We start from the raw sequence: 25,687 nt of genomic DNA, 5'->3' as shown, positions 1-25,687 counted from the left end.
CTTCCTCTGACTCCAGGCTGCCCAGTATGCTCCACAGCTCCCAGTTCCCTGTTCCGATGGAAACTTTTCTCCCCAACTATTTCCTTCTTCCCCAGGCCTCTCCTTTGTTGGTCACAGCGGCTCACGGCCACCCTCACCCTGGCACGCTGTTCCCTTTTGGCTCCTTGGAATTAGATCAGCAAGTGCGGTCATCAGGGTGCGACCCGGCCCTTAAAGCTCATTTCAGCAGAAGCCCAGGTTTTGAAGCAGAGCAATGCCAAAGTCTGCGGGGAGACTGGGGCTCGGGGCTGGGCAGGGTGGGGGCTGGTTTACCGACTGTGTCTGTTTCGAAATGGGGTGCCAGGAAGACAGGCGTGAAACAGAGGAAGGCGGCCAGGCAGGTGGCATCCCTGCTGCTGCGTTTGCAGTCCCTGTGGAAGATGTTGATCTTGGACGGCTCGAAGTGGAGACTGGCATTGATCTGAACCACCGGACGGGACCTGGAGTGGAAGAACAAGTAGTTGGGGAGTGGGGCGCTCCACTGCCCCGGGGACCCAGAGATGGGGGAGGGGAAAAAGGGGGTCCCGCAGATGGAAATGGAATCTGAAGACCTTTGGGGAAGGGCAGAGAGGGGCCCCAGATATTATACTATAGGGCAAAAAAGTGCCAGGTGGGTGGAGGGCAGCCCCAAAGGCCAGCCCTTCATTATGTCCTCACAGCTGTACTCGGAGCAGACCACACCGACCTCCTTGTGTCTCCCCATTCCATCCCTGGACATTCATTAGAATAATGGGGAGAGTTTCAAAAAATCCCGATGCCCAGTTTGCCCTCCAGGTCAAATCAAATCAGAATTGGCATCCACCTGTCTGAAGGCCGTGCTTCTCAAATTTTAATGTTTGCACATCTCCGGGGCCATGGGGGGGGGGGGGGGGGGGGCGGCGGAAGCAGATCTTTAAAATGCAGACCCTGACCCCATAGGTGGGCACAGATGCTGCATTTCCAGTAAACCCTCAGTGAGACGCTTGTTCTTGGTCCAGGACCACCCTTAGAAGAGCAAGGTGTTAAAGCTCCCTGGGGATTGCAATGTGCAGCCGAAGTCGAGGACCACGCCCTGTCCTAGAGAATCCCCACCTATCCACCCGACACCACCCCATTCAAATTTATTCTTCTATGGGTGTAAGAAAAACAGAATCAGAGAAGGAAGTGTACTGCCACTCCAAACCAGGCTTTTATATAAAAAGAAGCAGGTGTAGTGTGATTTAGAATGTGTCCAAATTTTCACACTGACATCTGTCCTGATGTTTTGCTCCCTGCGTGAGGGGGCTGGTGCCTCCTCCTTGCTCTGTGTGGGGTCTCGGATCTGAGTCTCAGCTCCACTGGTTCCTCAGGGCCCTTGGGCAGGTCCCAAGAGCTCTCTGAGGGGGATGTGGGAATCGAAGGAGGTCAGTGAGGGGGGCCCTTTGACAGTGTAGAGAGCTGTATAAGCATAAAAGCTTCTATCGGTGGTTCTCAAACTTGGCTGCCTAGAAATTCTGGGTTAAGTGGTCAGGGTAAAGCCTGGGCTACAAGCCTTTGCAAATCTCCCCAGTGTGGGACAACATGGGAGGACCTAGAGGGTATGATGCTAAGTGAAATGAGTCAGACAGAGAAAGACAAATACCATATGATTTCACTTATTTGTGAAAAAAATCTAAAATCTAAAAAAACCTAAAAAAATCTAAAACCCGAAATAAATGAATAAACAAACAGAAAGCAGAATCAGACCTATAAACACGGAGAACAAGCCAAAGGTTCCCAGAGGGGAAGGGGTGGGAGGATGGGCAAAAATTGTGACGATGTGTGTGTGTGTGTGTGTGTGTGTGTGGTACCCGCTTCCAGCTGTGGAATGTGGAAATCTGGGAATGGAAGGCACTGCATAAAGGACAGAGTCAGTGATACTGTAACAGCATATGGTGACAGATGGAAGCTACAGTTAACATATAAACCTGTTGAATCACCATGCTCTACGAAACTAACAGAACATGAACATCACCTATACTCAAATAAAAAGAAAGGGGAAAAAAAGGAGAAAAATTTCGCACCCGACTGCAGTGGGGCAGTCTGAGATCCATGGGGTTTGAGCACAGAACCCTTCTGGAGGGTTCTGGCCCACAATTTCATCACACACTAAGGTAGCACTTAGGTTGAGACCTCAAAATCTAGAGCTTGGATGGGTCCTTTGTGCCAAAGTGATTCTTTTGGGGTATGCTTCTTTCCTGTAAAGGACACAGTTTCTGTGTCACCCTACTGACCGGTTAGGCCATGTCTACCTCGTACCCTGGATCCTGGGCAGCTGTCTTGCTTCCTGGCTGTTGGAACCGTCATCGGGAATACCTTTCCCACCCACGCTGCTCTTGCCGCTGTCACCTCCAAAGATCCACGAGCCCCTACATACGCAGCAGACCTTCAGAGCGAGGCCGTGGGCCCAGTGTGTGGTAGCTCAGTGCTGCCTTTAGAGGCCTGGGGACACCACAGGGGATAGAGGGACTCCCCAGACACACTGCTCTCCCTCTTCCCCTACAATGGTCTGTTGCAAGAAGCCAGGGTGTGTCCCGCCTTGCGGGAGATCAAGGGAGCAAGCAGCAGTGTGAAGGTGAGGCCCCGGCTGGCTCAGGGATGCCCCCACTCACACCTCTCCTCTTTTTTCCTCCAGAACCCCTGCCCCCATCTCTGCCTCAGGGCCCAGACTCCTCCCAGAGTGTTACACATGCGCTCCAGTCTTGGGCTCTGTTTTCTAGGGAACCCGGGCTAAGGCATCTCCCAACTGCGCTGTGATGTTTTTGACACTGCAAGCATGTCCACTCCTTCGCTCTCCCTGTGAAGTCGTGGGACACTTTGGTTTCATGCCTTTTTAAAGTCGTATGAAAAATACGACTGTGCTTATATAAACTTACCTGCGGTGGGCAAAGATTAGTAGGGGGGAAGAATTAGCCCCAATGCTAATAGCGGTAATGTTACGCTGATGAAACCCTGAATGATTTTTTCGTTATTTTATCATGTTTCTTTAAGTTATTGGATTTATAATGAAAAATAGCTCATCAACATACATGAAAAGTTAAACAGTTTTTGGCTTAAAAAGTAGCCAACACATCCCATAGTAAAATACAGCGACTTTTAGAAAGCTTTTTTTTTTTTTTAAAGGGCTATAGACTTTAATTGTAAAGAAAACCCCTGCATGCAGATATATGGCAAAGATCTGATGGAATGGTACAGAGATGAGGCCCTGAAAAAGGAAACGAGGAGTCCCGAGGGGTTTAGGGGAAAGAGATCCCTGTATGGCAGGAACATTCTGCCACACTTGGGGAGAAGGAGGATCTGTCCGGCCGAGAAGAATATTCTCAGCCTGACCCTTTAAAGAGCCTGGAAAGCTGAAGCGGAAGAAATGCCCTAACAGCCAGCACTTTTAGGCCAAATTCTAAGAGGGACTTTTGGACACCAGATTGCTCTAAAATCTTAGAATGCTGTTGGGAAGAGGGATTTGCACTCCAAAGCCATGTACGAGTGATTCCACAGAAAGGAAATGTGTCATCACGAGAGGACAAAAACAGGGTGGGTTGGGTTGACAATGATTGAAGAAAGGGACAAAGGTCCTAAAGGCTGTCTCTAAAACCCAGTGTCCATCATGACCCTCAGAAGAGCCCGAGAGCCAAGAGAAGCAGGAGAACCAACCACAAAATGACAGCGTTGCCCAGAGAGCCCACCGCCAGGTCGACGAGCCCATCCTCGTTGAGGTCCAGCTGCCCGTGGATGCTGCAGCCAAAATACTGGAGGCCCAGAGCCAGGTCAGAGGCAGCGATTCTCTGCAGGACATAGGAGGAGAAAGCTGGAGACTGCATTGTTAGCACAGGGTGGGGCAGGGCCACCCTCAGGGAAGCTACGATTGGGAGCATTGGAGAGAGCCCATTTGGAACCATTGGAACCATTGGGAAACTTTCCCAGCCCAAAGTTATCTCCTCTCCTGGTTTGTGATGGCACCGACCCTCCAGTCATCCTTTCAGATTAAGAAATTGTGTCTTAAAAGGGATCATCATTAAGGGTATGTCCGTGTTCCTTGGCAGACCCCCCTCGCATCTCTGACCGTGCTGTCTTACAAGAAAATATGTATGCAAAAATGATGACCTCAAGAGCATGGGACCTGAGATGGGTCCCTCTTGAGGGAAGCAGGGTGCGTGAGGGGCTGTAGGGAGATTCTGGTCCCCAGGGGTTTCATTGTTGCCGGGGAGACAAAGTCAAGCAGGGAGAGGGTGCCCACAGGGGTGATGGTAAAGTCACCCATCCCGAAGACAAAAGCACCCATTTCAAAATCCCGACTTGAGGCAAGTAGAGAGCTAGGACAGACTGGAATCCTTTCCTGCCGAAGGACACAGAAGAGATCCCCGCACGGGATGCCCCAGCCCAGCGGCCAGGACCCCTGGTCTTACCTGCTTCGGCGTCTTCAGGAGGCTGGCTTGGAAGCCGTGGAAGATGTAGATGGCTCCTCTGTGGTTGTCCTCCAGAGGGGCTCCCACCACCACGTCGTTGTAGGAGTCCTGATTGAGGTCCCGAACGGAGGCGATGGAGGAGCCGAATCGGGCATTCTGGTAGTTGCAGGAATCCTTCAGCGTCCCGTTAGAAACAAACCGGTTCTGCAACACCAGGGTGGGACAAGGCTCAGCTTGTCTCCACCCCATTTTCCCCCTGGAGTTCCCCTCTCTGGCTTCCTTAAGCACGGCGACAGAGGAGGGTCCTGCTGTCCCTGGCCTGGCTCTGCGGCGGGCAGGTGCTGGCCTCTCTGGGGTAGCCCTGTTTCCCTCATGGACTCCCAAGTGAAAGCCGGGGTGAGGCGCCCCTCCCCCGCCCCAGTACCTGTCTCAGGTTGTAGACGTACACTCGGCCTTGCTCTCGGCCTTCACTGAAGTACATGGGGGCGCCCACCAGCAGGACATCGGTCATCCCATCGCCGTTGATGTCCACCGAGGTGATCTCACTCCCGTAGTAAGAGCCTATCTAGAGCACAGGGATGGGAAAGTGCAGTGGGCTGGAATGTGCGGGGAGCTGGGGACACTCTTCCCCTCAGAATCAGAGTGAGCAAAGAGGAAGGTCCTCCCCTTCTCATACCCCACTCCCCTTCTCTCCCATGGAACAGACTCACCTGTTTTCACCTGGTCCCACCTTGCCCTCTTTTCTCCTTCTGTCATCCACCCCTCCCCCCTTCTTTCTTTCCATTGGTAAATTGTCTTGATTACCATTTGTTCTGTTTGTGAGCAACAAACTTGTGACAAAAATGAGCAAAATCAGAAAACAGTATGAAGAAGATAAAAGTCACCCATTGTCCCAACATCCTACTGGAACTCCCGTGAACGTCTGAGTGCATTTTTGTCTAGTCTGTTTTGTCCAGGGTGTGTGGGGCTTGTTGGTGTGTGTGTACACGGTTTTACTTGTACAATTGAGGATCGTAATATTTGTATAGCTTGATTTTTTAAATCAAGCAATGGATCATGAACAGTGTCTTCCTGATGTGTTATATTTTTTCCTACAAGCTGATCATCGGTGGTTCTGCGATATTTCAAACCACACACAGGCCACGTGTGCATAATCAATCCTCTAGTGGGACATTTGGCTCGTTTCAATGTTTAATGTTACGAAGAACTTTGGGATTAGCACCTCAGACAGGGAACTGTGGTTTCTTTTTAGCATTGAGCACTCACTAGGCTCCTCTCCCCCCTCGGGTGCCATGCCCCCCACTTCACTGAGGGTGCCAACCACTTGTTCAATCTGAAACCTGAGGGTCCTCCATGGTCCCACTGCCACCTCTCCCACCAGCAGCCCTTCCTGGTGTGCACCAGACTTGTCCTGAGTCTGCTTACTTCCCTCCTCTGAGGCTTCTTCCCCAGGTGAGGCGTCTCCCAAAGGACACCCTGCCTCACCCTCCAGTCCACCCCAGTGGGCAGCCAGAGTGACCTCTAGCAGCTGACTGCACCACTCCCTTGCTCTCAAAGAGGGTGCGGGGGGATGTCCAAATTCTTCAGCCTGACCCTGTTGGACCTGCCTCCATCCCCCATTAGCCTCTGTGTCCCCCCGCCACCCGCCCCAGGCTCCCATACTCTCTCTGGACATTCCCAGTGATTTCTCCAAAGCCCCAGGCCCTGGCTGGGTTCCAGGCTTCCCTCTGTACATACTTCTCTCTTGTCTGCCCTCCTATCCCCTTCTTCCTGCCTAATAATGTCTATCATCCTCAAGTCGCTTCCTGTTAGACTCCCGCCCTGCCCCGCCCTGCCTGAGATGGGTCCCCCTCCTCGATGCTCTCCGCAGCCCCATACCAGCACCTGCTCCCCCCACGGAGAGTGGGCACTGTGCCTGCTGTGTCCCCTCCAGGCCTGGGTATGATCATAATATAATAAATATAATAAATGTTTTTTGGACCAGTGGGTCACTGGGGAAGGATAAAGGAGCCCTTTCCACGGACGAGCCCCATGTGACACACTTTACAGCCTCAGTTGGCTTGTGTGAGTCCCTTGCTACCTTAGGAGAGATCACTGTCCTCATTTCACAGGGAACTGAAGCTCAGTGAATCTGAGTCACTTGGCCAAGGTCAGAGGCTGACTACAGCTGAACTGAGTTGAAACTCCGGTCTGATACCCAAGCCTGTGACACTGCCTCCCCCAGCTGCCTCCTGGCTTGGGGTGCTTTCAGGAGAAATCTATCTGCAAGTATTAAAAGCTTTTAACTGAGGAGTGAGATAGAAACACAGAAAAGAGGAAAACGGAAATCTCAGCCTGGGGGTGGGTGCGGAAAGAGCTATCCCTACCTAAGGTAATTAAGAGGCAGACAGAGAGCAAGTAAGGGAGGAGGGAAGGAGTTCTTTTGTCTAACTATGTGGCCTCAGCTATGTGGGTCACAGAGATTTGGAATCTACTTAATTTAGCTGCCTTCAGCACTGCAGTTTCTCGTTCGGATGTTGGAGGAGGAACCGGGCAGTAAAAATGTCATAAATTCATCAACAAATTCCCTCCAGCTCTCAAGGTCTAGCTTTGGATTCCCAGAAGAGCCTGCCCCAGGCACAGTGTGGGCAAGGAGGCATGGAGGCCCGGGGACAGAGCAGGGTGCTGGTCTGCCAGTGCCCTGGAGACGGGAACAATGGCCTCCTACAGCTGGAGGGATTTAGGTTAGACCCCGTGAGGACCTTGTCCTCACAAGGGCAGTAAAAGGTGCAGGAGACAGGTCTGTTCCTGGCCCTGCAGAGCCAAGGGTGAGCTGAGAGTGGTGGTAAGGGCCTGGCTGGGGCCTAGCTCAGGCCCAGGGGACCACAGATGCTGAGTGCTGCCAGGTGGGGTGTGTGTGTGTATGTGTGTGTGTGTATGTGTGTGTGTGTGTCTGCGTGCGTGCGCACGTGTGCACACATGCACTAGTTTTGAGGTTATCAAGGGTCAGGAGGTAGCATAAGGCAGAGAGCTTCCAGAGAGTCCTGTGTTCTAAATCTGACCCAGCCTTGAATCCACTGTGTAACCTTGGAAAAGCTCTGTGGCTTCTCAGGACCACTGTCTTCCTCAGCTTTTGGAATGTCTTGGATCAGAAACTGTTTTCTGGTCTTTCCCCCTCTAGTGACTCTTATCATAGCTTTGCAACTGGTAGTCATGACCCACGAGACTCAGAGCAACACCTCGCATTTCCCACAGCAGCCTGGGCAGGGTCGTGGTGTTGGCGGCTGTAGCATTCTGCATTGTTCCCATTCCAAGGACAGGAAAGAAGCTGGGGGTGTCCTGGTGACCCCAGGGGGCTTCACTGTGGGTGGGTATGCTGCTGCCCTCCGCTGATGGCAGCGTGAAGGTGTCTGGAGTGACATGCCTGTTCCTCAGGATGCCTGGGGTCCCAGCAGCCCGAGCTGAGAAGCCAGAGCCAGGAGGCTGCCTCTGACCCTGAACTCTGGATGTGAACCCAGAGAAGCTGGCAGGCAGGGGCAGAGGTTTGGCACCAGAGACCTCCATGAAACGGAGGCAAGCAAATTCTCCCAGGATCTCTTTGCTGCAGCAAGGACCAGGGCCTGGCTTTCTGGGGAAGGGACAGTCCAGCTCCAAGGCTGGTAGGAAGGAGGTGTATGCTCCTCCCACCCCCCCAACTGGGAAGAACCTCCGAGGACAAATTGCTGAGCTCCAGAGTCCTCAGCAGCTCCGCCTTTCCCCTGTTCCCATCCGCCACGCCCCTGCCCTCAGACTCCCCCTTCCTTACCTGCTCGCCCCGCAGCGCCTGGTGGATGGTGAGACTTCTGTTGTTGTGCATAGTGAAAAGGATGGCTTTGCCCGTGTGGTTGAACCGGGGTGCTCCAGCCACGTACACCCACCCCTGCCTGGAGGACACGACCGATGTGACTGTGTACCCTGCCGCGGGAGGAAACAGGCTGGTCTCTGCCCCGGGTCCTCGGGGGTACCTGAGGACGGGCCCTCTTGGGGAACGCGTCCAGGTAGCTGAGCAGATGTGAAACCACAGGGTGGAGATTCCTAGGTACCACTGAGAGGGGGCAGCTGGAAAAGGCGGGGCTCAGGATGGCGATTTGGAGGGTAGGCGGATCTCAGGCCCCCTACTCCGGGCTGGAGGGCACCGAGGAAGCCGGGGTGGTGGGGGTGGGGGCTACTAAAAGGCACTGCTGACCCAGAACGTCCATGTCCCCTCCTTCCCCAGAGTCCTGAGTCCCAAGGGCAAGGGGGAGCAGGGAGGAGGGAGATGGTGGGTCTGAGCTGGGCTTTATTACATATTGGGCTGGCTTTGTTTTTTGATCCCCACCAGTTGTCCCTCTCAGGTACCAGCCAGTGTCATCCTCATTCCTGTAACCTCAGCTAAGTGGCTCTTGGGAAATTAGAGCCTTGGCTGCCAGGTATAAGGAGCTGCTCCACGGGGCATCGACAGGGGGTCCCAGGGATGCCTGCAGCCCCAGAACTTTGCAGACCAGAGGAAGGAGCCCTGAGGCTCCTCCCAGTCCCACAGGTATGCTGGGCAAGTGAGAAAGAAATGGAAACCAGGGGCTCTTCTGGAACGGCCACCACTCCAGGTTGTCGGGTTGGCTTTGCCTGATCGCTGTGACTCTGGCTGCACCCGCAGGGCCCAGGAGGCGTGCGAAGCCTAGAGCCCCACTCTCTGCCAGATGACCTCAGATACTGGACCCCAGTTTTTAGATGCCTTTGTTGGTGGTTCCCAGACTGTTTCTGGCAAACGGATGTCTCCTTCTGCCGTGTGCGTGTGCGTGTGCGTGTGTGTATGTGAGGGGGTCACCACTACGGTTCCACAGGTTGCTTACACAGTGGCTGCAGGATGTGTAGACGAGTTGATTCAGTGGCTGGGAGCACAGATGCAGTGGGGGTGAGCTACCCTGGTTCCAGACACAACATTTTTGACTCTTAAAGGTGTATTCTGGGCAATGGGGCTTGAGAGGTCAGCGAAGCAGGATACCGCCTAGGCTGATATGGCTGTGTATTAACATAAAGGTGGGGTCAGCTTGAGGGAGAGTGGCTGAGCTCACTTGCTTGCTTGCTTGCTTGCTTGCTTGCTTTTGTTTTCTCTTTTTGAGGGGGAGGGGTGAGAGAGAATCTTTATGCTCAGCATGGAGCCTGACTCCGGGCTTGATCTCCCAACTCTGAGACCATGACCTGAGCTGAAGTCAAGAACCGGACACTTAACCAATAGGGCCACCCAGGCACCGCACCAAGCCTTCTTTTGAGCCTCCAGTGGCACTAATGAAAATGTTCTTAATTAGCCCTTCGGCTCTGGGCTTCCTCAGAAGGAGGGACAGTGGTGGGGGGAGGGACATGGGGGTCTAATGTCCTGGGAGCAGGCGCCTCTTAAAGCAGCAAGCAGCAAGGGGAACTTCCTGCTTCCCACAGTCTGCTGGCTGTGGCTTCAGTTTCCGTGGGGTTCTTTGGCCAGCAGATAGGGCCATCCTGAAAGCTGGACCGACCTCCCAGAAGGCCTTGACAAGATGATGGGGGAAAACCCACGGCCAGAAGTCCATACAGCTTCCTTGTGTGGAGGAGGAGAGCCTGGCCTCCCGGTCTCCCTCCTCCAAAAACCCTCTCCCTTGGGGCACATAGGAAGGAATCTTCCAGAGAGTCCAGACACTCATGGATGAGCCCCAGAGGGAGGAGGAAGAGAGAAGGCACTCTGTCAGGATTCCCGCCCAAGGCTGTGACTGTGGGTAAGGCAAGATGGTGGGGCCTTACGAGGGCTTTTCGGCCTGGCTCTCCCCCACCAGGGTCTCCTGGGAGGAGGAAGACAGCTCTTGGGAGCCTGGAGAGAGAGGGAATTTTTATCCTGCTGCCTCCTCACTCAGATACCTTCACTATCTCCCTACGCTAGCATGAAAGAGCTCCAGCTCTTCAACCTGGCATCTGAGGCCTCCAGCCACTGCCTGCCCCAGCCTGCCTTCCCTTTCTTGCTGCCCCTCTCCACCCCAACCTCACCACTCTATCCCCTGGGTCCTGAACCCACCCGGCACCTTTCGCATCTCCCTCCTTCTCTTGGACCTTTTTGGTTTTTTCAGTCTCTTCCTGCCTCAGAGCCCTGGTATAGGCCCTAGCACATGCAGCAGGGGCCCGAGTGTCATGATGGCTGGACTACGACCACCGGCAGTGTCTGTCCCACTCACTCGGGCCCAGGGCGCTGGTGCTATGTCCCTGATAGTTAAGGCTTCACGGCCACTGAGCCACTATCGCTTACTTGGTGTCCCCACTTTCAGCCCCTGCTGAGCACAAGGGAGGAGCACGAGCCATCATGACTGGTCTGCGTTAAGTGGTCTCTAGCCTTCGCTCTTCTGACATCTCTTCTGCTGTTTGGGCCTTTGCCAAGACAGGGTTCCAATCTCTCTCTCCTTTTCTGTGCTTGCATCTGAACTCTGGCCCCACTTGCATTATAATTTGTATCTGTGCACCTGTCTCTGCCGCACTGGCTGAGAAGCGGCTGGAAGGCAGAGGTGGGTTCCGGCTTACCAGGGGGCCCGGAGGGCGCTCTACGCAGTTCAGGTAGGGGCCAGACAGTGTTGGGGGACTTCTAGGGACCTATGCCTCTGTATTTCCCCGGGCAAGTCCTGATTCCAGGCTTCTGTCCTGTCGTCAGCTCAGGGTCCCAGAGTTGTGGATTGAAAATGGGGTGACCACCGCATGGACAGTGTCACAGGCAAGGTGGGCGGCTGAAGAGCTGAGTGACAAAGGCAAGGATGACATGGAGCATTAGGGAGAGGACAGACATGTGGACAGATATGCCAACTCCGGGTGGCCCAGGCTCATGAAGGAGTGGGGTCTGAGGAGGCATTAATGATGGGTGACTTCAAAGATGGCCGACTTGGCTCAGAAACAATGGGACCCCCGGCCGTTCATCCCCTGCTCCCCTTTGCTCTGGCTCTGTCCTTTCAGAAAGGAATCTGCCCTGGCAGCCTCAGCATCAAGGGCCAGGCCCATGGTTCTTCCAGAACTGGAGGCGACTGTGTTCAGTGGGTTAGGGCCTCAGAGCTGGGACCTATCACCAATGGCCAACAATTTGTAGCTCTCTCTAATGTCCACTTCTGGAGTGCTTAATGGGTCAAACCCCAGTCAAGGCAGTGAGCTTTAAAGATGCAGAAACCCCTGACCTAGCGTCTAGAAGCATCAGCTGAATTTCAGGTACAGGTGTATTGCTTGTCACTTATTCTACCTGTTTCTTGAGAATCTACTGCGGGCCAGGCACGGTGCTGGGCGAGGTGGATGCCAGGCTGAAGAGGCCATGGCCCCTGACCTGTGCCTGGATAGTCACAGATAGGCCCCTCATCTCATGTGGGGCCAGATCTGCTGAGTCCCTCCTCGCGCGCTCGGGCTCTTACCTAGGTATGCGCCATGGTTCTTGAGTTCCTCTGGGAACTCCTTCAGGTAGGACTCTCGGAGAGGAATGACCTTCCCGCCACTGGTCTCCTTCAGCACGGCTCCGTTCCAGTCATAGGCGCCAACGGCTCCTAGCAGAATCCCGTCCTGACATTGGGGAGGGGACACACATCAGCTCGTGACCCCCGGGGGCCCTTCGCTGCGAAGGGTTTCTACGAATGAAGCAACTGCCAGCCACCTCAGGACCCTTCTCCTGTGTTCATTATTTAACAACTTCCACCAGGATTCTTGACTTTTGAATGAGCCAAGAACCTACCACCTCATCCTTTGCACAAAATGGGTCAAACAGAGGAATGTTCTAGAAATAAACTCCGCCTCTAGGACCCAGCCAGCCTCTGTTCCTCTTTGGGCTTCAAACCCCCTGAAGGAAATCTCCTGTCATTCTCCCTCCTTCTGATGCTCCTTGAAGCTGTGCCCCTGAACTTGGCCTCCTTCCACATTCCTTTGTGGTGTCTGAGTTGCTTTCCTATGTGTAAATCTTACTTCTTCATTTCTTCAGTAAAAATTCACCGAGTGTCTTCTTTGTCCCAGCTACTTGCTTGGTGCTGGGATATTGTCTCTGCCCTTGCAAAGCTCCAAGTACTAAAGAAATGTGCAAATAACCATAATAGTTACAAAGTGTGATAAATGCTGTAGGTAAATAGCACAGGGAGGTTTAGGTTAGATTGAAATGGGAGTCAGGAAAAGCATTGTGAATGCATGACGCTCGCCTGGACACTTGGACAGGGAGGGGACACGTGTGCCAAGGCCCTGAGGCTGGAGAAAGTCTTGAGGCTTTGGTTTTAAGGAACTGGAAGCTGTTTGATGGGGTAGAGCATGGAATGAGGGGCCAGAGTGACTCTGATGAGGCTGGATGGATAAGCCGGGGCCACATCCGTGACAGCCTGTGTTCTGAGGAAGGACACTTGTCTTTAGCTGCAGTGTTTGGATGGGAAGATGGGGGCTCTGGCTCCCTGAGAGGCAGGCTCCCAGTTCCTGACTCGGGTCATCCCAGAGGACTGGGTTCCCTCCCTCTCTGGGCTGCCTCTGCAACCCCGCATTCACCACCCCACCTCCTTAAACAACCCACAGAGCTAGTGGGTCCAGAAAGGCAAACAGCAAGCACTTAGAAGAGGAAGAGCAGTGACTAGGGACAATGAAGGCCCAAGGAGGTGGTGGAATCAGGGAGGGCCACCTTCCTGGATGGCCTTGGCCATTCTGGGCCAGGCAGGTGGTACCCCAACTTTGGACTATGAGAGCACTAGCTGGCAAAGTCACTTCTCCCCACCCCCTCACTGAACCTCCCTGATTCTGGAAGGTTGGCAGGATTTCAGGTTCCCCCACTCCATCTCCCCAAACCTCCAAAGCGATGGTGCCAATGGAAAACATGATTCTGGCCTTGGGACAGTCAGGATTGTGGCAGGGTCACTGGGCCCTGGCCTCACTGGTGGCAGTGGAGGGGGCAGGACCGTGAACCCGAAGCTGACCTTCCATTTCTCATTTCCCAGGGGTCACTTTAAAAGGACTGAAGTTGATCTTAGATAAGGTTTAAAGGGTCGGAATACTCCGGAAGTGGAACTGACTGTTCAGACAGAATGTTTTTACGACTGTAAGTGAGCTGGTCTCTGGAGAGTCTGATATGCTTGGTTGTGTTTAATGTCACACTTTCTAATTAGCTTTTTCCTCCTACTCTATGTGAGCCTCAGCTTGGGAGTGCCTGACATCTGCCAGGCAAGGATTGGGGCTGGGGCCTCAAAGACTTGCTGCCCATGGTCACTGCCAGTGTTCCTTGAACTTGGACCATGCTCCCTTCTTTGCAGAGTGCTTTCTCATCCAGCCACCCACTGTGCGAGGCTGACAGGACAGATATTCATTATCCGCACTTGACAAACGGCATCTGAGCTTCAGAGCAGGAAAACGACTTGCCCGAGGCTACACAGCAAGTTGGGGCAGGGCTAGGATTTGGAGCAGGGAGGTGGGTTGGACAGGGGTGAAAATAGGCAGCTCCTACTCTGCTTCTGGTTTTCCATTGGAGCACCCTCTAAGAGGGTCATGATGCATGGGCCTCCTCTCTCTCTCTCTCCTCCCCCTCTCTTCTGGCTGAGTCCAAGTTTGCTACTGCAGGACCAGGCTTCTTCATGGAGAGGCCTTGGAAGATGAGTTTTTGGCTTTGCAGATAATGGGGGGCCTCTACAGTGGACTGAGGAGGACTGGCTCAGGTGACATGCCTGGGATACCTCTGGGAAGGACTGATACCGACCAGTGGGGCTCAGGGATTCCACTGGCCTTCTGGATTTGGTGGTACTGGGCCAGCTGAGGGCACACAGGCTCTTGCTTTATGCCGTTTTATGCTGGCAGGGGCTGCGGCTTGTGCTCCCAGGTTGCTGGGGTCTGCTGCCCGGAAGAACCTTGCAGAGTACAGTGGACGGGAGGGCAAGTGAAGGCCACTGGACCAAACCTCGCTATGGTACTCTCTTTCCTCAGCTAGGGGAGCCTAGACAATTTGAATTTGGAAAAAATCTGGATGGGCAGGGCCCCCCAAAGGGCCAAAGCCTGGACAGAGGAGCTGGACAGGGAGACCCAGCTAGATCACAAATAGCAGGGCATTCCAAGGAAGAGCCTCATCCCATGCCCCAGGCCCGGCACTGGCGCCCCAATTTATGGCTTCCTTTCCCCTGGGGCTACCTGACTTCCCACCTGATAGGGCCAAGGTGTGCCTGGGTGGCCTTGCCCCTGGACCCTTGGCATAAGCTGCCTTTTCTGGTGCTCTGTGCAGAAATGAGGATGCAGGCATGGTCAAGGCCAAGTCCATGCCCTCCCTATGGACAATTTGTACCTGCATTCACCTGAGCATAGCACCTGCCATCGGACTCTACTAGCTCAGCTCTTAGCTGCTTTCTGACCCAGCCTCTGCAGTAGTCTTGCCTTCCCAGCTGAGTTGAAGGCTCCCTGGGCATGTGACCATATCTCTTCAAACCACGTTCCAGTCAGTCTGCATCCCCAGCCCTGGAAACAGCATAGTCTAGGGCAGTGGTTCCTGAATGGGGGCAGTTTGGCCCCCAGACAATATTTGGCAATACCTGGAAACAGTTTTGGTTGTCAGAGCAGGGGGTTGGAGGTGGTGTTGGGCTCGGTATGGCATCTGGGGGTAGTGGCTGCTGCCTACCATGCACAGGACAGTCCCACAGCCAAGAATGATGGGACCCAGACTGTCCACGGGGCTGAGGCTGAGCATCCCTGGCCTGGTGGCTAGATTATGGAGTCTGGAGCCAGACAGAGCTTCTAGCTGTGTGACCTTGGGGGAGCCTCTCTCTCTCTCCCTCACTCGCTCTTTCTCTCTCTCTCTGTTGCTCTGTCTCCACCACAGCTGTAAGTCGTTTTGTTGTGAGGATTAACATTTTTAATTCCTAGCATGATGCTGGGCAGCCAATAAGGTCTCGGTATGTAGTAGCTCTTCTCTCACTCTTTAATTCATCCATAAAACACCAGGGAGTCAGGAGTAAAGAGGCAGACCTCATGGTCAGGTTGGCACCGCTGGTAGCCCAAGGGGAGGGCCCCGTTGGAGGCCAGGGCAGCCTCGTTGGGGGGGCCCCGCAGGAAGGAGTGGGCAACTGAGGAGATGGGTGGAGTTAGGAAAGGATTTTAAGAAACCCTTACTTGATTTATTAGCAAGACTTGAAATGTACACTTCCAGTTCCAAGCCTCAAGATTCACTTCCAGCAAATATTTTTCAGACATCTGCTCAAAGACTGAGGTTCAGAGAGGTGAAATGATTTGTCTGAGGCCACACAGTCAGCAGTGCTTTCTTCTTGCCCGGTAGTAATGGAATGAGGATACCAGATGCCAGCCATTCTTCTCGGCTTTGGCTAGGTAGGGCAGTGCAGGTAGGTGGGTGGCTGCTGGTGGCCCTGTGCACTGGTGCACGGGCCACCTAGAGGACCCTGAGTGCTGTCCTCCTCCCCAGATTCCTCCATGGCTCCCTAGTGCCTGTGTGCCCATCATCAGAGTGATTGAAGAAGGGCCGAGAGCCCTTCCCAAGGCAAATACGTTGTTAAGAGTATGGATTATACTTCCGCTAACTGCTCGGATTCTGTCCTAAGACGGTGTGTTTTTAAGAAGCCTGAAGAGGAGCCTGAGGAAGGGACGAGTGCCAAGAGGTTTAGATGGGGTTAGGCAAGAGACAGCTGGAAACAGGACCTCAATCCTTCTGTGGAATGAAGCCCTTCACCGGGCCAGAAACCAGGAGCCAGGGTGGCAAGGAGGGGTTCTGGGGAGCAAGAACCTGATAGCTCGGTCTTGATCAGAGTTTCCGGGAACGAGGCCCAGGAGTGGTGTGCTGGGCACCAAGGCACAGCCTGAGGGCCTGGGGCTTAGGAGGACCTCCCAATGAACTGGACATGATTCCTGCCACCAGAAGCCACCTGTGAACAATCTGGAACAGCAAACTGACAGACCTTGGTTCCCACGCCCTGGCCACACAGGATGGAACGCAAGAACACCCCGATTGCCTGCCCTAGTTACGGGGGCATAGAGAAGTTTACAACCTCCAGGTGTCAACCCCTCACATCATTATTATGGATTAGTTTCTTTCATTTTTGATTGAACTAAATGTGCCAAACTAGTTCAGACGTAAAACCTTTAGGAAAGATGACAACCTGAAGGTTTCAGCAGCTCAGAGCCTCCGATAATGGCCAAGGGCCTTTGTGCTCTGGCCCACCACCCCAGGGGCTGCTGCGGGAAGGGCACAGGCGGACAGGGAAGCTGGTCGGGGAGGTGGGAGGCTCTCTGTCCTTGGCCTATTCCAGAATAACTAAGGGCTGTCCTGCTGGGTCATCACGTGTAGGTGAAAGGAAAATAGTCTCTTCCCTTCTCAGGTCAGTCACCAAAGTATTTGTGTAGACAGGATCCATCCTAATAAAAATGCTTCCTTCTGTAAACTTTCCGGGTTGGGGAGAACTATGGACTGCGGGGTAGGAGGTCCGAGTGAAATTCCTCAGCTGAGGGCTTACCTGAGGGCTCAGGTAAGAGGAGCACCCCCCACCCCCAGCCCCACCCCAACGGCAATGATTATTCATAGTCCCTTCCTTCCAGCATAGCTTCCCCTCCCGGCCTGTGGGCATTATAGCTTCAGAGAGTCATGCCCCCTTGGGAGGTATGGATCCCTTTTGTAAGCTTTCTGGCAGACTCCTGCAGCTTCTTCTTGATTACCCAGCTCACCAGGGAGTTCACTACCTCAGCAGGCAGCCACGACTAATAGAAGCCCCTCCAGCTATTAGTGACCTTTGCATTCATTTCCAAATGCTAATGGAGCCATTGGCTTCAAAATTTGTTTTCGAATTTGACCAGAGATCCACAGCTGGTTTTCCTGATGGTAATTTCCCGAATATCTTTTTTTCCTTTTTTGCAAATCGAGACTTGAGTTCCCTGAGTTGACTGTAGCACCCTGGGTTTCCCCAGAGGCTCCTGTGGCCTGGGCCATTGGGTTCTTTGGGTGACCAGGTGACATTTTGGGGTCTCCTACCCTGGGCCTGGAGTCTCTTTTTTTCTAGTTGTTTTCATCCTTTTCCCCTCAAAGGCTATTTCCCTTGCTAGGTAGACAACAGCAGCCCAGGTGATGAATGGTTGGGTCCTTCTTCTGCTCTTTAAGGACATTCTATGGGGTCCTTCCCCTGGGACTAGGGATCGATCTCTTTGACCTAACTAAACAAACAGGTCCAGGGCAGCTGAAGGCTCTTCACACATTCACAGGAAGAAGCTGTCTGAGGCTGTCTGCGGAGCACTTTTGGGGAAGGTGGAGCCTGGTAGCTTGCCCAGGACACAGACTGACTGGGGCTCCAGACCCACTTCCGGCAAAGCTGAAAGCCTGGACTGCCTGTTCTCCACCCCCACAAAGCTCTGACCGACCCTGAGAGCTGTGGAGCTGGACTCGCAGGGACAGGACGGCTGTGGCCAATTATGACGGCATCAGTGACCTGCACTGAGAAACCTCCATGCCCTAAAATAGCCACCCAATGGCCAGTCACAGCGCCAACAGCCCACCATCTTTGTTCTATTCCTTCAGATTTGGGAGGATTTTTTTTTTTTCTTTTTAAGTGTTAAAGCGTCTCAGATTCAAATTTAATCATCTCTTTAAGAGTCCTATCAGATAAAAACTTCCAGATGCCTGTTACTTGAAAACAGGACTCGGGGGCTTTAGAAGAGCCGGGCGTGGGGATGAGGATGGGAAGGGCACCGTGGTCTCTCCAACCAGGGAATGAAAACAAGCTGGACTTGTGGGAGAATCTGCACAGGGCCATGCATGACCTTGACCTAAATAACAGCCTGGCTGGGAGCTCCCGGTCTCCCCTGTGCAGCTGGGAAGCCCACGGATCCTGCAAGGACTCATCTCGCTCGACACACTGAGCTGCCTGGGTCATTTTCCGGACTCATCTCAGTGTTCTTGAATACCTGAACCTCGTCATAACCTCCCCTTCTCTTCAGGTTCCCTGATTGCTGGGCATACACGGTATTCAAAGCAGGAGCCTGCACCTTCCAGGACCCAACGTATGGCCCAGCCCCGGGAAGGCATGGAAAAGATATGCAGATCTGACCACCTAAATTGGACAACTATTTCCCGTTGCCAACCTGGCAGGGCTGTGCGGAGCGTGAAATGGGGCGCAGGAATTTCCTGGAAAATTCTGAAGTGCTGTGTGCATAGAACAGGAGTGTTATTCTTACAGGCAGTTCCATTTAGATCTTGCTATATTCAGGGTGGGCATGAGCCTGTCCAGATTCAGCTCAGGAACAGCGGAGCGTGAGTCAGGTTTCCGCCCTTCTGCCTGCTGCCTGCTGTGCACATGTCCCCTGCCTTACCCCGCTCCGATTTGGGATTTCTGACTCAGATCCCCTTAGAGTCCATAAGCTTTAAGGGAGCAGCTGCTTGGTGTGGGGAGGAAGAGTGTAAGACTGGTGTTTACTGGCTTATGTCACTTCAGGGGGTCCCTCAGACTTCGTGTGACTCAGTTTATTCCTCTGGAGACCGGCACCTAGGAATCCTGCCTGATTTACCTCACAGAGGAGTGGGGGGAGGGCGGGGATCGGTGAGATAATGAAGGCGATGTATAAGCGGAAGGACCAATAGATCTTTTCTGGCAAATGAGGAGGCAGAAATACACTCCCATGGTGCCACCTTGGGAACAGCTAGGACACCGTCTGCCCAACGCATGTCCACTGAGACAGACTCCTGACACGCGGCCCTTCCACCACATGATGCTCCCAGACAGGGCTCCACGGTTTCCAGAACATTCTCACAGACACTGACTCTCTGCCCCTCTGGCGATCCTGTGAGGTTCCAGCCCCATCTTGTCAATCAGATTCAGGGGAGGGGTGTGCCCGGGGAGTGACGGCCTGACGTTCTGGGTCTGTGAAGCAGAGCCTTTGACAGGACATGCTGCTTGTGACCCCACGTGCCCACCTGGGACCTCTGCCAGCTGATGTCGAGTCTGCAGGGGGAACGCATCTGGCACATCTGGACACCTGCCAGCATGGGCGCAGGGCCACGCCCCTGCACGCCCTGGCCGCCACAGGAGCAGGACACTAGGAGCCAATGCTATCAGTTTTGCCGCATTGACTCAATTTTCTCGCAGGGCTCTGCAGACCGATTGGGACCTTTGGTCCTGGAGGAAATGCCCCCAGCGGCCTTGCTCAGGGAGGGGTGGTTCATTACTTGTAGACCACTCCCTGCTGAAAAGGGCTCGAGACAACCTCTTTTAAGTTGAAGACTTTGACTTCCTTCTTGCAGCCACGGCAGACAGAGGTAGAGAGACCCAGAGACACAGAGAGTGGTGAGAGCCTAGGAAAGGTGGGGTGACCACCTAGAGAACTGGTAAGTGTATGGGAGGGTGATTCCAACCCCGACCCACCTCCACCACGTGAGACGAAAAGCCCGTCTGCGACATCTCCAGCCCGAAGGATGTTTCGTTCTTGTTGGTGCCTAAAACAGAGGGACAGAGAGATCTCAGCTCCGCACCTGACCACTTAGCGCCACGCACACCTGCATCTTCAGCCCCAACACCTGGGTCCTGGGGGCCCCTTCAAGGGAGGGCAGAGAGAGCCTGAGGCTGAGTCCAGCCGCACTGCCCTTCTGGGTGGCCCCACAGGCAGGCAGCCTGCAGGGAGAGGCACCTGGAACCTTCCTTTGGCCGCTGGCTTTACTATTAGTAACCCCGTCACTGCTGAAAAGGGTTTGGGACAAGTTATAGGACAGAGCGTGCATGCTATTTGACTGTCAAAATAGGGGAAAGATCAAGGAAAGTGCATGGAAAGAAATAGTCTACATTTTTGGCAAGAAGTGGAAATTCCATTTCTTTCTGTACTTCTCTCATTCTTATTTTTCACCAGCTTTGGTTCCAGATGCTTCTGGATGATTCCCAAATGCTGGCTCGACCCCTGGGAGGGAGACCTGTCACCACCACAGCTTTGCACAAGAAACCCGTGTGTGCTGAAAGCCCCACCCCACAAAAGCCACCCCCCCACAAGCCCAGGGCCCTGGAGTCGATGTTCTCCACACCCAAGGCACCGTTTCTAGAAGAAGTACTCTCATCTGGATATCTAAGTCCTGGGGTGAGTTTCAAAACTCAGGCTCACACTTTCTACCCCTTTATCTTTGTGGATGAGGGCTGCTTTCGTCTCTGGAGCTCATCTTTTCCAATGTGCTCAGGCCCCGGGATGCTGCTTTCTGTTTACAAACCCTCCCACGTGGCCCAGCCCAGTGTTGGGAGGGCCTGCTCTAGCAAGACACTGCAAAAAGGAGAGCCATGCAGACAAAACTGGAGTATAAATAGTAAGGAGAGAGGCAATCAGGAGGAACCCTACTTGACGTGCTTTTGGCGGGAGGCAGCAGGACTCAGGGATTAAGCGTTTTGGGCTATGGAGGCAGGCCCAGCTTTGTCCAAACTAGGCTTGCCCGATAAAATACAGGATGCCCAGTTCAGTTTGAATTTCAGACAACCAGCAGATAATGTCTTAGGGTCAGTCTGCCACAAACATGGTATTTTGTACTTGCTAATTCTGGTGACACTAGGTCAGACCCCGTCTCCTTCCCAAGCCAGGCAAGGTTTGGCAAGTCCCTTGGCTCCTACAGGCTTCAGGATCACCAGTGGTCCCAGGAGGAGAATGCCAGCAAAGCCCCGGTCCCTCATGGAGTAGCATGGATTTATAGGATGGTTTCTGCTAAAGCACTCCGTGTTGTGGGGCTGGATATCTTCCACAGGGTTCACCTGATGTAAGCCCAGGGACTCAGACCCCTCTCAGTAGGCATCGCTCACCTTCCAAGCTGAAGATCCTGTCCCCCAGGGCATCAACAATGTCCTTCAGGGCCGCCTCATCGGTCACGTTGAAGAAGTGCTTGTCATCGGGGTCACTGGCGATATATTTAATCTCATTTAGAAAAGCTTCTGGATTGATCCCCCTGCGGTTGTAGTAGCCTAGGACCTGCCAGGGAACAGGGGCAGGATGACCAACCAAGACGTAGCCCAGACCTCCCCACATGCCTGCGGCCGCTGTCCCTCAAGTGGCCAGGGCCCCCATTTGAGCCACCAGGAGCAGAACTTGGGGTTCCACTTGTAGCTTGAGACAGGCTGTCTTACAGGGGCTACAGAAGGCCCCTGGTCTAAGATAGGGGTCGGGAACCGGGTGGCTAGGGGAGGGTCTTTCCTAGAGTTCTGAAGTTTCAGAACCTCCCTGTCAATGGAGGAAAAAAAAAATCCCCCAAACTCCCTAACTGTTTTGGATGGCCCTGGACAGCGCTGAAGGAAAACTCCCCAGATGCTCTTTAGGAGAAGATGAAACAAGGAGAGGCCCATTGGAGGGTCTGGACAACTTGTTCATGATCTAGAAAATGTCCCTGGGACTCCCCAGGGGTTTGATGGCTAAGCCTCTAGGAGCACGCAGGGTGGGACATGAGGGGCAGGACTCACGGCCACAGCGTATCTGGTCACGTTGTCTCGCTCGCTTTGCTGGATCACCTTCTCCAGGTCTGGGCTGTCATGGGACTCCCCGTCTGTGATGACGATCATGACCTTCTTGGCCCCTTTCCTTCCACCTTTCTGGAAAGCCTCTGAGCTGAAACCAGAGCGCAGGGGGAAGGTCAGAAGAGGGATGTAGGGATGGGGCAGCCCCCAGAGCTCCTCCAGGGGGAAGCCACAGAAGTAGGGGTGAGCCCACTCCCAGGGGGAGCAACCCAAAAGGGCTGGGATCTAGAACCAAAGAAGAAGCTGGGTTGGGATGGCCACACTCCTCGTTCACCAGCTGCTCAGATGGGTCATGTACCTGCTTGTCCTTTTTTTTTTTTTTTTAAGATTTATTTATTTATTAGAGAGAATGCACGAGTGGGAAGGGTACAGGGAGAGGGAGAAAGGATTTCAAGCAGACTCCCTCCTGAGTGCAGAGCCCAATGTGCAGCTTGATCTCAAGAATGTGAGATTCACGACATGAGCCCAAACCGAGTCGGATGCTTAACCGACTGTACCAGGAGTGGGAGCAAAAGGGCAGAGGCAGAGGGAGAAGCAGGCTCCTCACTGAGCAGGAAGCCTGATCCAGGGCTCAATCCCAGGATCCTGGGATCATGACCTGAGCCGGAGGCAGATGCTTAACAGACTGAGCCACCCAGGTACCCTGGATGGGGACCTTTAGACACCTTAAAGGTGTCTAAGTTAGTTGTTCAAAAACCCAGCTGTACATTAGAATCACCTGAGGAGTTTAAAAAAAATGCCAATGTCCAGGCCCCACCTGGGCATGTAATCAGAAGCTCTGGGGCATGGCCTAGGCATCAGTATTTTTCCAAAGATCTAATGATCTAATGTTGAGAAGCTCTTCCTTACACACTGAAAGGGCGATGGACCAGAGTAACTCAACACCCAAACAACATTAATCCGTAAAATACACAGAATGCAGCCTGAACGAAGTACTGACTTTTCCCATGAGGACTATTTCGATTCTATTTTGGGAGCTATTAAATATCAAATTCCATGACAAATACTCCTCTTTCTTGCTTTTTACTTTGTTTTCAGTGCCTGGAGCAGGTGCTTGGCCTGCCTGTTGGGCCCTGCAGCCAGGGGCTGGGGGCCTGGCCCGCTGGCCCACGACACTGTGGACAGGCTCTTGCCGCTGGTGGCCCATCTCAGAAGCAGGAAACCCAGCTCTGGAACCATCCCGGGCTCTCGGTGCCTCTGAGGCCAATCCTCCTTTGTACCGTGACGTTCTGAGTAGGAATGATATGGCCTGGACCCAAAGTCTGGCCCAGCAGGTAGAATTTTCCAGTAAGGATCTGAAGATAAATGTTTCCCATAGACTCTGGTCTAACCCATATGGTCTGACCCATAGAGTTAAGCTCCATGATGCTAAGTTGAAGCCCATCACCAGACGCACTGATGAACCGATGGGCATGATTTAGAGGTTGAGGAATTCATTGAGCCTGGAAGAAGTTAGTTCAGAGCATCTTCAAGCTCCCCGTTAAGAGAGACAGACCCACCATTCTCTCAACTCTATGATATTGTGGTTAGCCTAAAAAAAAAAAAAAGTCAAATTTTAATATGAGCTGTGAACTAAAGGAGGCTAGAGTCACACTTGATGTGACTACAGCAAATTTTGAGCATCAGCTTGACCCAGTGGAGTGAGAACTCTGCCAGTCCCTCAGAGGAGATTCTAGATGTTTCCATCATCTCATGAAAGGGTCAGGCCCAGCCACAAAACTCATGAAAAAAAGTATGGCAGGGGAGAAACAGGTTTTATTATATATGGAGCCAAGAACTTTCAGGTTCATATTTCCATGTAGTGGAATCGTGTGACTATCTGTATGAATCTGCAACGGAGTGAATATTGACATGAATCATCAAATTTAAAATTGTGATTTTCTATTGTGTAAAAAGCCTTGGATTTGTTCCTTTGTAAATCAGATCATAAGTTCCTTGAGAGCAGTGAGAGCTGGATACTCACAACTCACATTCTGGAAGCCAGAGTGATCTATGGACAAGGAGGCCATATCATGTCTCCTTTCTGCTCAAAATCTGCATTGGCTCCCATTTCTCGTGGTCCTAACAATGGCCCACCAACTCATCATAATCTGGCCTGGCCATTCCTCTGCCACTCTTAGCCCTTTCTCCTGCTTGCTCCCCTTAATAGAAAGTGTTGAGTGAACTACGGAGGAATCACATCATTGTGCCCATGGCCTCCAAGCCATCCATGACTACCGGATTCACCTTTATGGGCATATCTGATGACAACACTCTCGAGCCTAAGAGCCCTCAGTGGCCACTCATGGTTGTTTTAGCAACGACATTATCATCTTCACAATCTGGCCCCAATATCCCCAAACCAGAACCCCATTCCATTGTCAAAAGACTCCAGATAGAAACATTCCTTGACATTTCCCCTCTTCTGTCTTTGGCTGGGTGGAATGTCTTCTTTCCACCTCTCCCTGACTGAATTATGGCATCTTCCTAGAACAAGAGAAATGCCAGCCCCTCTTTATTTGACAGACAGAGATCACAAGTAGGCAGAGAGGCAGGTAGAGAGAGGGATAGGAAACAGGCTCCCCGCTGAGCAGAGAGCCAGATGCGGGACTCGATCCCAGGACCCTGAGATCATGACCTGAGCCGAAGGCAGAGGCTTTAACCCACTGAGCCACCCAGGCACCCCAATGCCAGCCCCTCTTAACAATCTCCCCTTAGATCCCAGCCTTTCATCCTCGCTGAGTTAGGCTGGTGCTTGTCAGAGCTCCTGACTGGGCCAGGAGGGGCCACAGATTACCATCTTTGTAAGCCCTCAAGTCCATGGCCCTGATCTTTATAATTTGGCAGGTACACACACACACACACACACACACACACACACACACACACACACACACACAATGTGTTGTGAATAACTGAGTGAGGAGAGCAAACCTTTTACTTTAAGACGCACCCCCTGTAATTTGGGACTTGGCAGGCTGAGATCAGATTTCACACTTCACTTGAGGCCCAGATTTCTTGAGGCCCAGCCGTCTTCATGAGTCATGTCTTGTTCAAACTCCTTGGTGGGTCCCACACTCGTAAATGACCTGGGGTTGGTGGGCTGCAACCCTGTATGAGTCAGTTAGTTCACACCGAGGAAGCGCTTGCCGGTGGGCACTGGCTTCCTCTGTTGCCCCAGCAATTTCACAAGGGCGTGTGGGGTCCTCAGGGACTCATCCCAGTGATGGCAAAATAGCAAAATGGCCCCGTTTCTTGTGAGGATGAGTAAGACTCATCTTTTCACAGAGAGAGGTTCATTTAGGAAAAATGCTAGGGCAAGTTTCATCAGCAAACAGAAGTATGTTAGTGGAGCCATAACTTAGTTATGAAGAGTTAGTTATAAGGTTGGGAAAAGCTTCCTCATTAGACCACATGAAATCTGTGTTCCTGCTAAATTCTGTGAAAAACATCCCCTCATCCTATGTGAGGTGGGATTATACGAAAATGGGCCTGTGGTCCCAAGGGACAGAGCAGAACTTTTACTTGTAGTTGTAGAATTTATACATTAAAACCCATTAGCCTTAGACGGAGTCACCTTTGGGGTTTAGGCCTCAGCTCAAAACATCCTGGGGAATTGCTTCTGAAAGCCCTCCGTGATTTCAGTGGGGGGTGAGCCAGAGTTCTGAGCAAGGGTGGCGTCACCGGAGCGAGCATGGAGCCATCTGTGAGGACGCTGTTAAGAGGGAATGTCCATTGTCATGGTGAGTGGGTTCTGGTATGATTTTTAAGGAGCCAGCCCCGTTAGTCCACCAGGTCGGGAGTTAGGAGATTCAGTGATGTTCC

At 52.9% G+C, this 25,687-nt stretch overlaps 1 protein-coding gene across 1 annotated transcript in view; it reads right to left on the bottom strand.

The window, feature by feature from the left end:
- The window catches only part of ITGA11 (integrin subunit alpha 11), a 108,927-nt gene that overhangs the window by 20,449 nt on the left and 62,791 nt on the right, over nucleotides 1-25,687 (bottom strand). Inside the window, exons 8-16 of the mRNA XM_032864605.1 lie at nucleotides 21,830-21,974; nucleotides 21,179-21,344; nucleotides 19,775-19,845; nucleotides 11,837-11,981; nucleotides 8,224-8,372; nucleotides 4,864-5,004; nucleotides 4,440-4,643; nucleotides 3,688-3,818; nucleotides 313-479 (exon numbers count right to left, since the gene is read on the bottom strand). Coding sequence (XP_032720496.1) covers nucleotides 313-479; nucleotides 3,688-3,818; nucleotides 4,440-4,643; nucleotides 4,864-5,004; nucleotides 8,224-8,372; nucleotides 11,837-11,981; nucleotides 19,775-19,845; nucleotides 21,179-21,344; nucleotides 21,830-21,974 — 1,319 coding nt within the window. The remainder of the gene's footprint in view (nucleotides 1-312; nucleotides 480-3,687; nucleotides 3,819-4,439; nucleotides 4,644-4,863; nucleotides 5,005-8,223; nucleotides 8,373-11,836; nucleotides 11,982-19,774; nucleotides 19,846-21,178; nucleotides 21,345-21,829; nucleotides 21,975-25,687) is intronic.

The sequence above is a fragment of the Lontra canadensis genome, unplaced genomic scaffold (genome assembly GCF_010015895.1).
Source record: "Lontra canadensis isolate GAN:19392208 unplaced genomic scaffold, GSC_riverotter_1.0 scaffold28, whole genome shotgun sequence".
Classification (NCBI taxonomy): Eukaryota; Metazoa; Chordata; class Mammalia; order Carnivora; family Mustelidae; genus Lontra; species Lontra canadensis.
The sequence above is the reverse complement of the archived record's forward strand: the minus strand, read 5'-3'. Positions and strand labels throughout refer to the sequence as shown.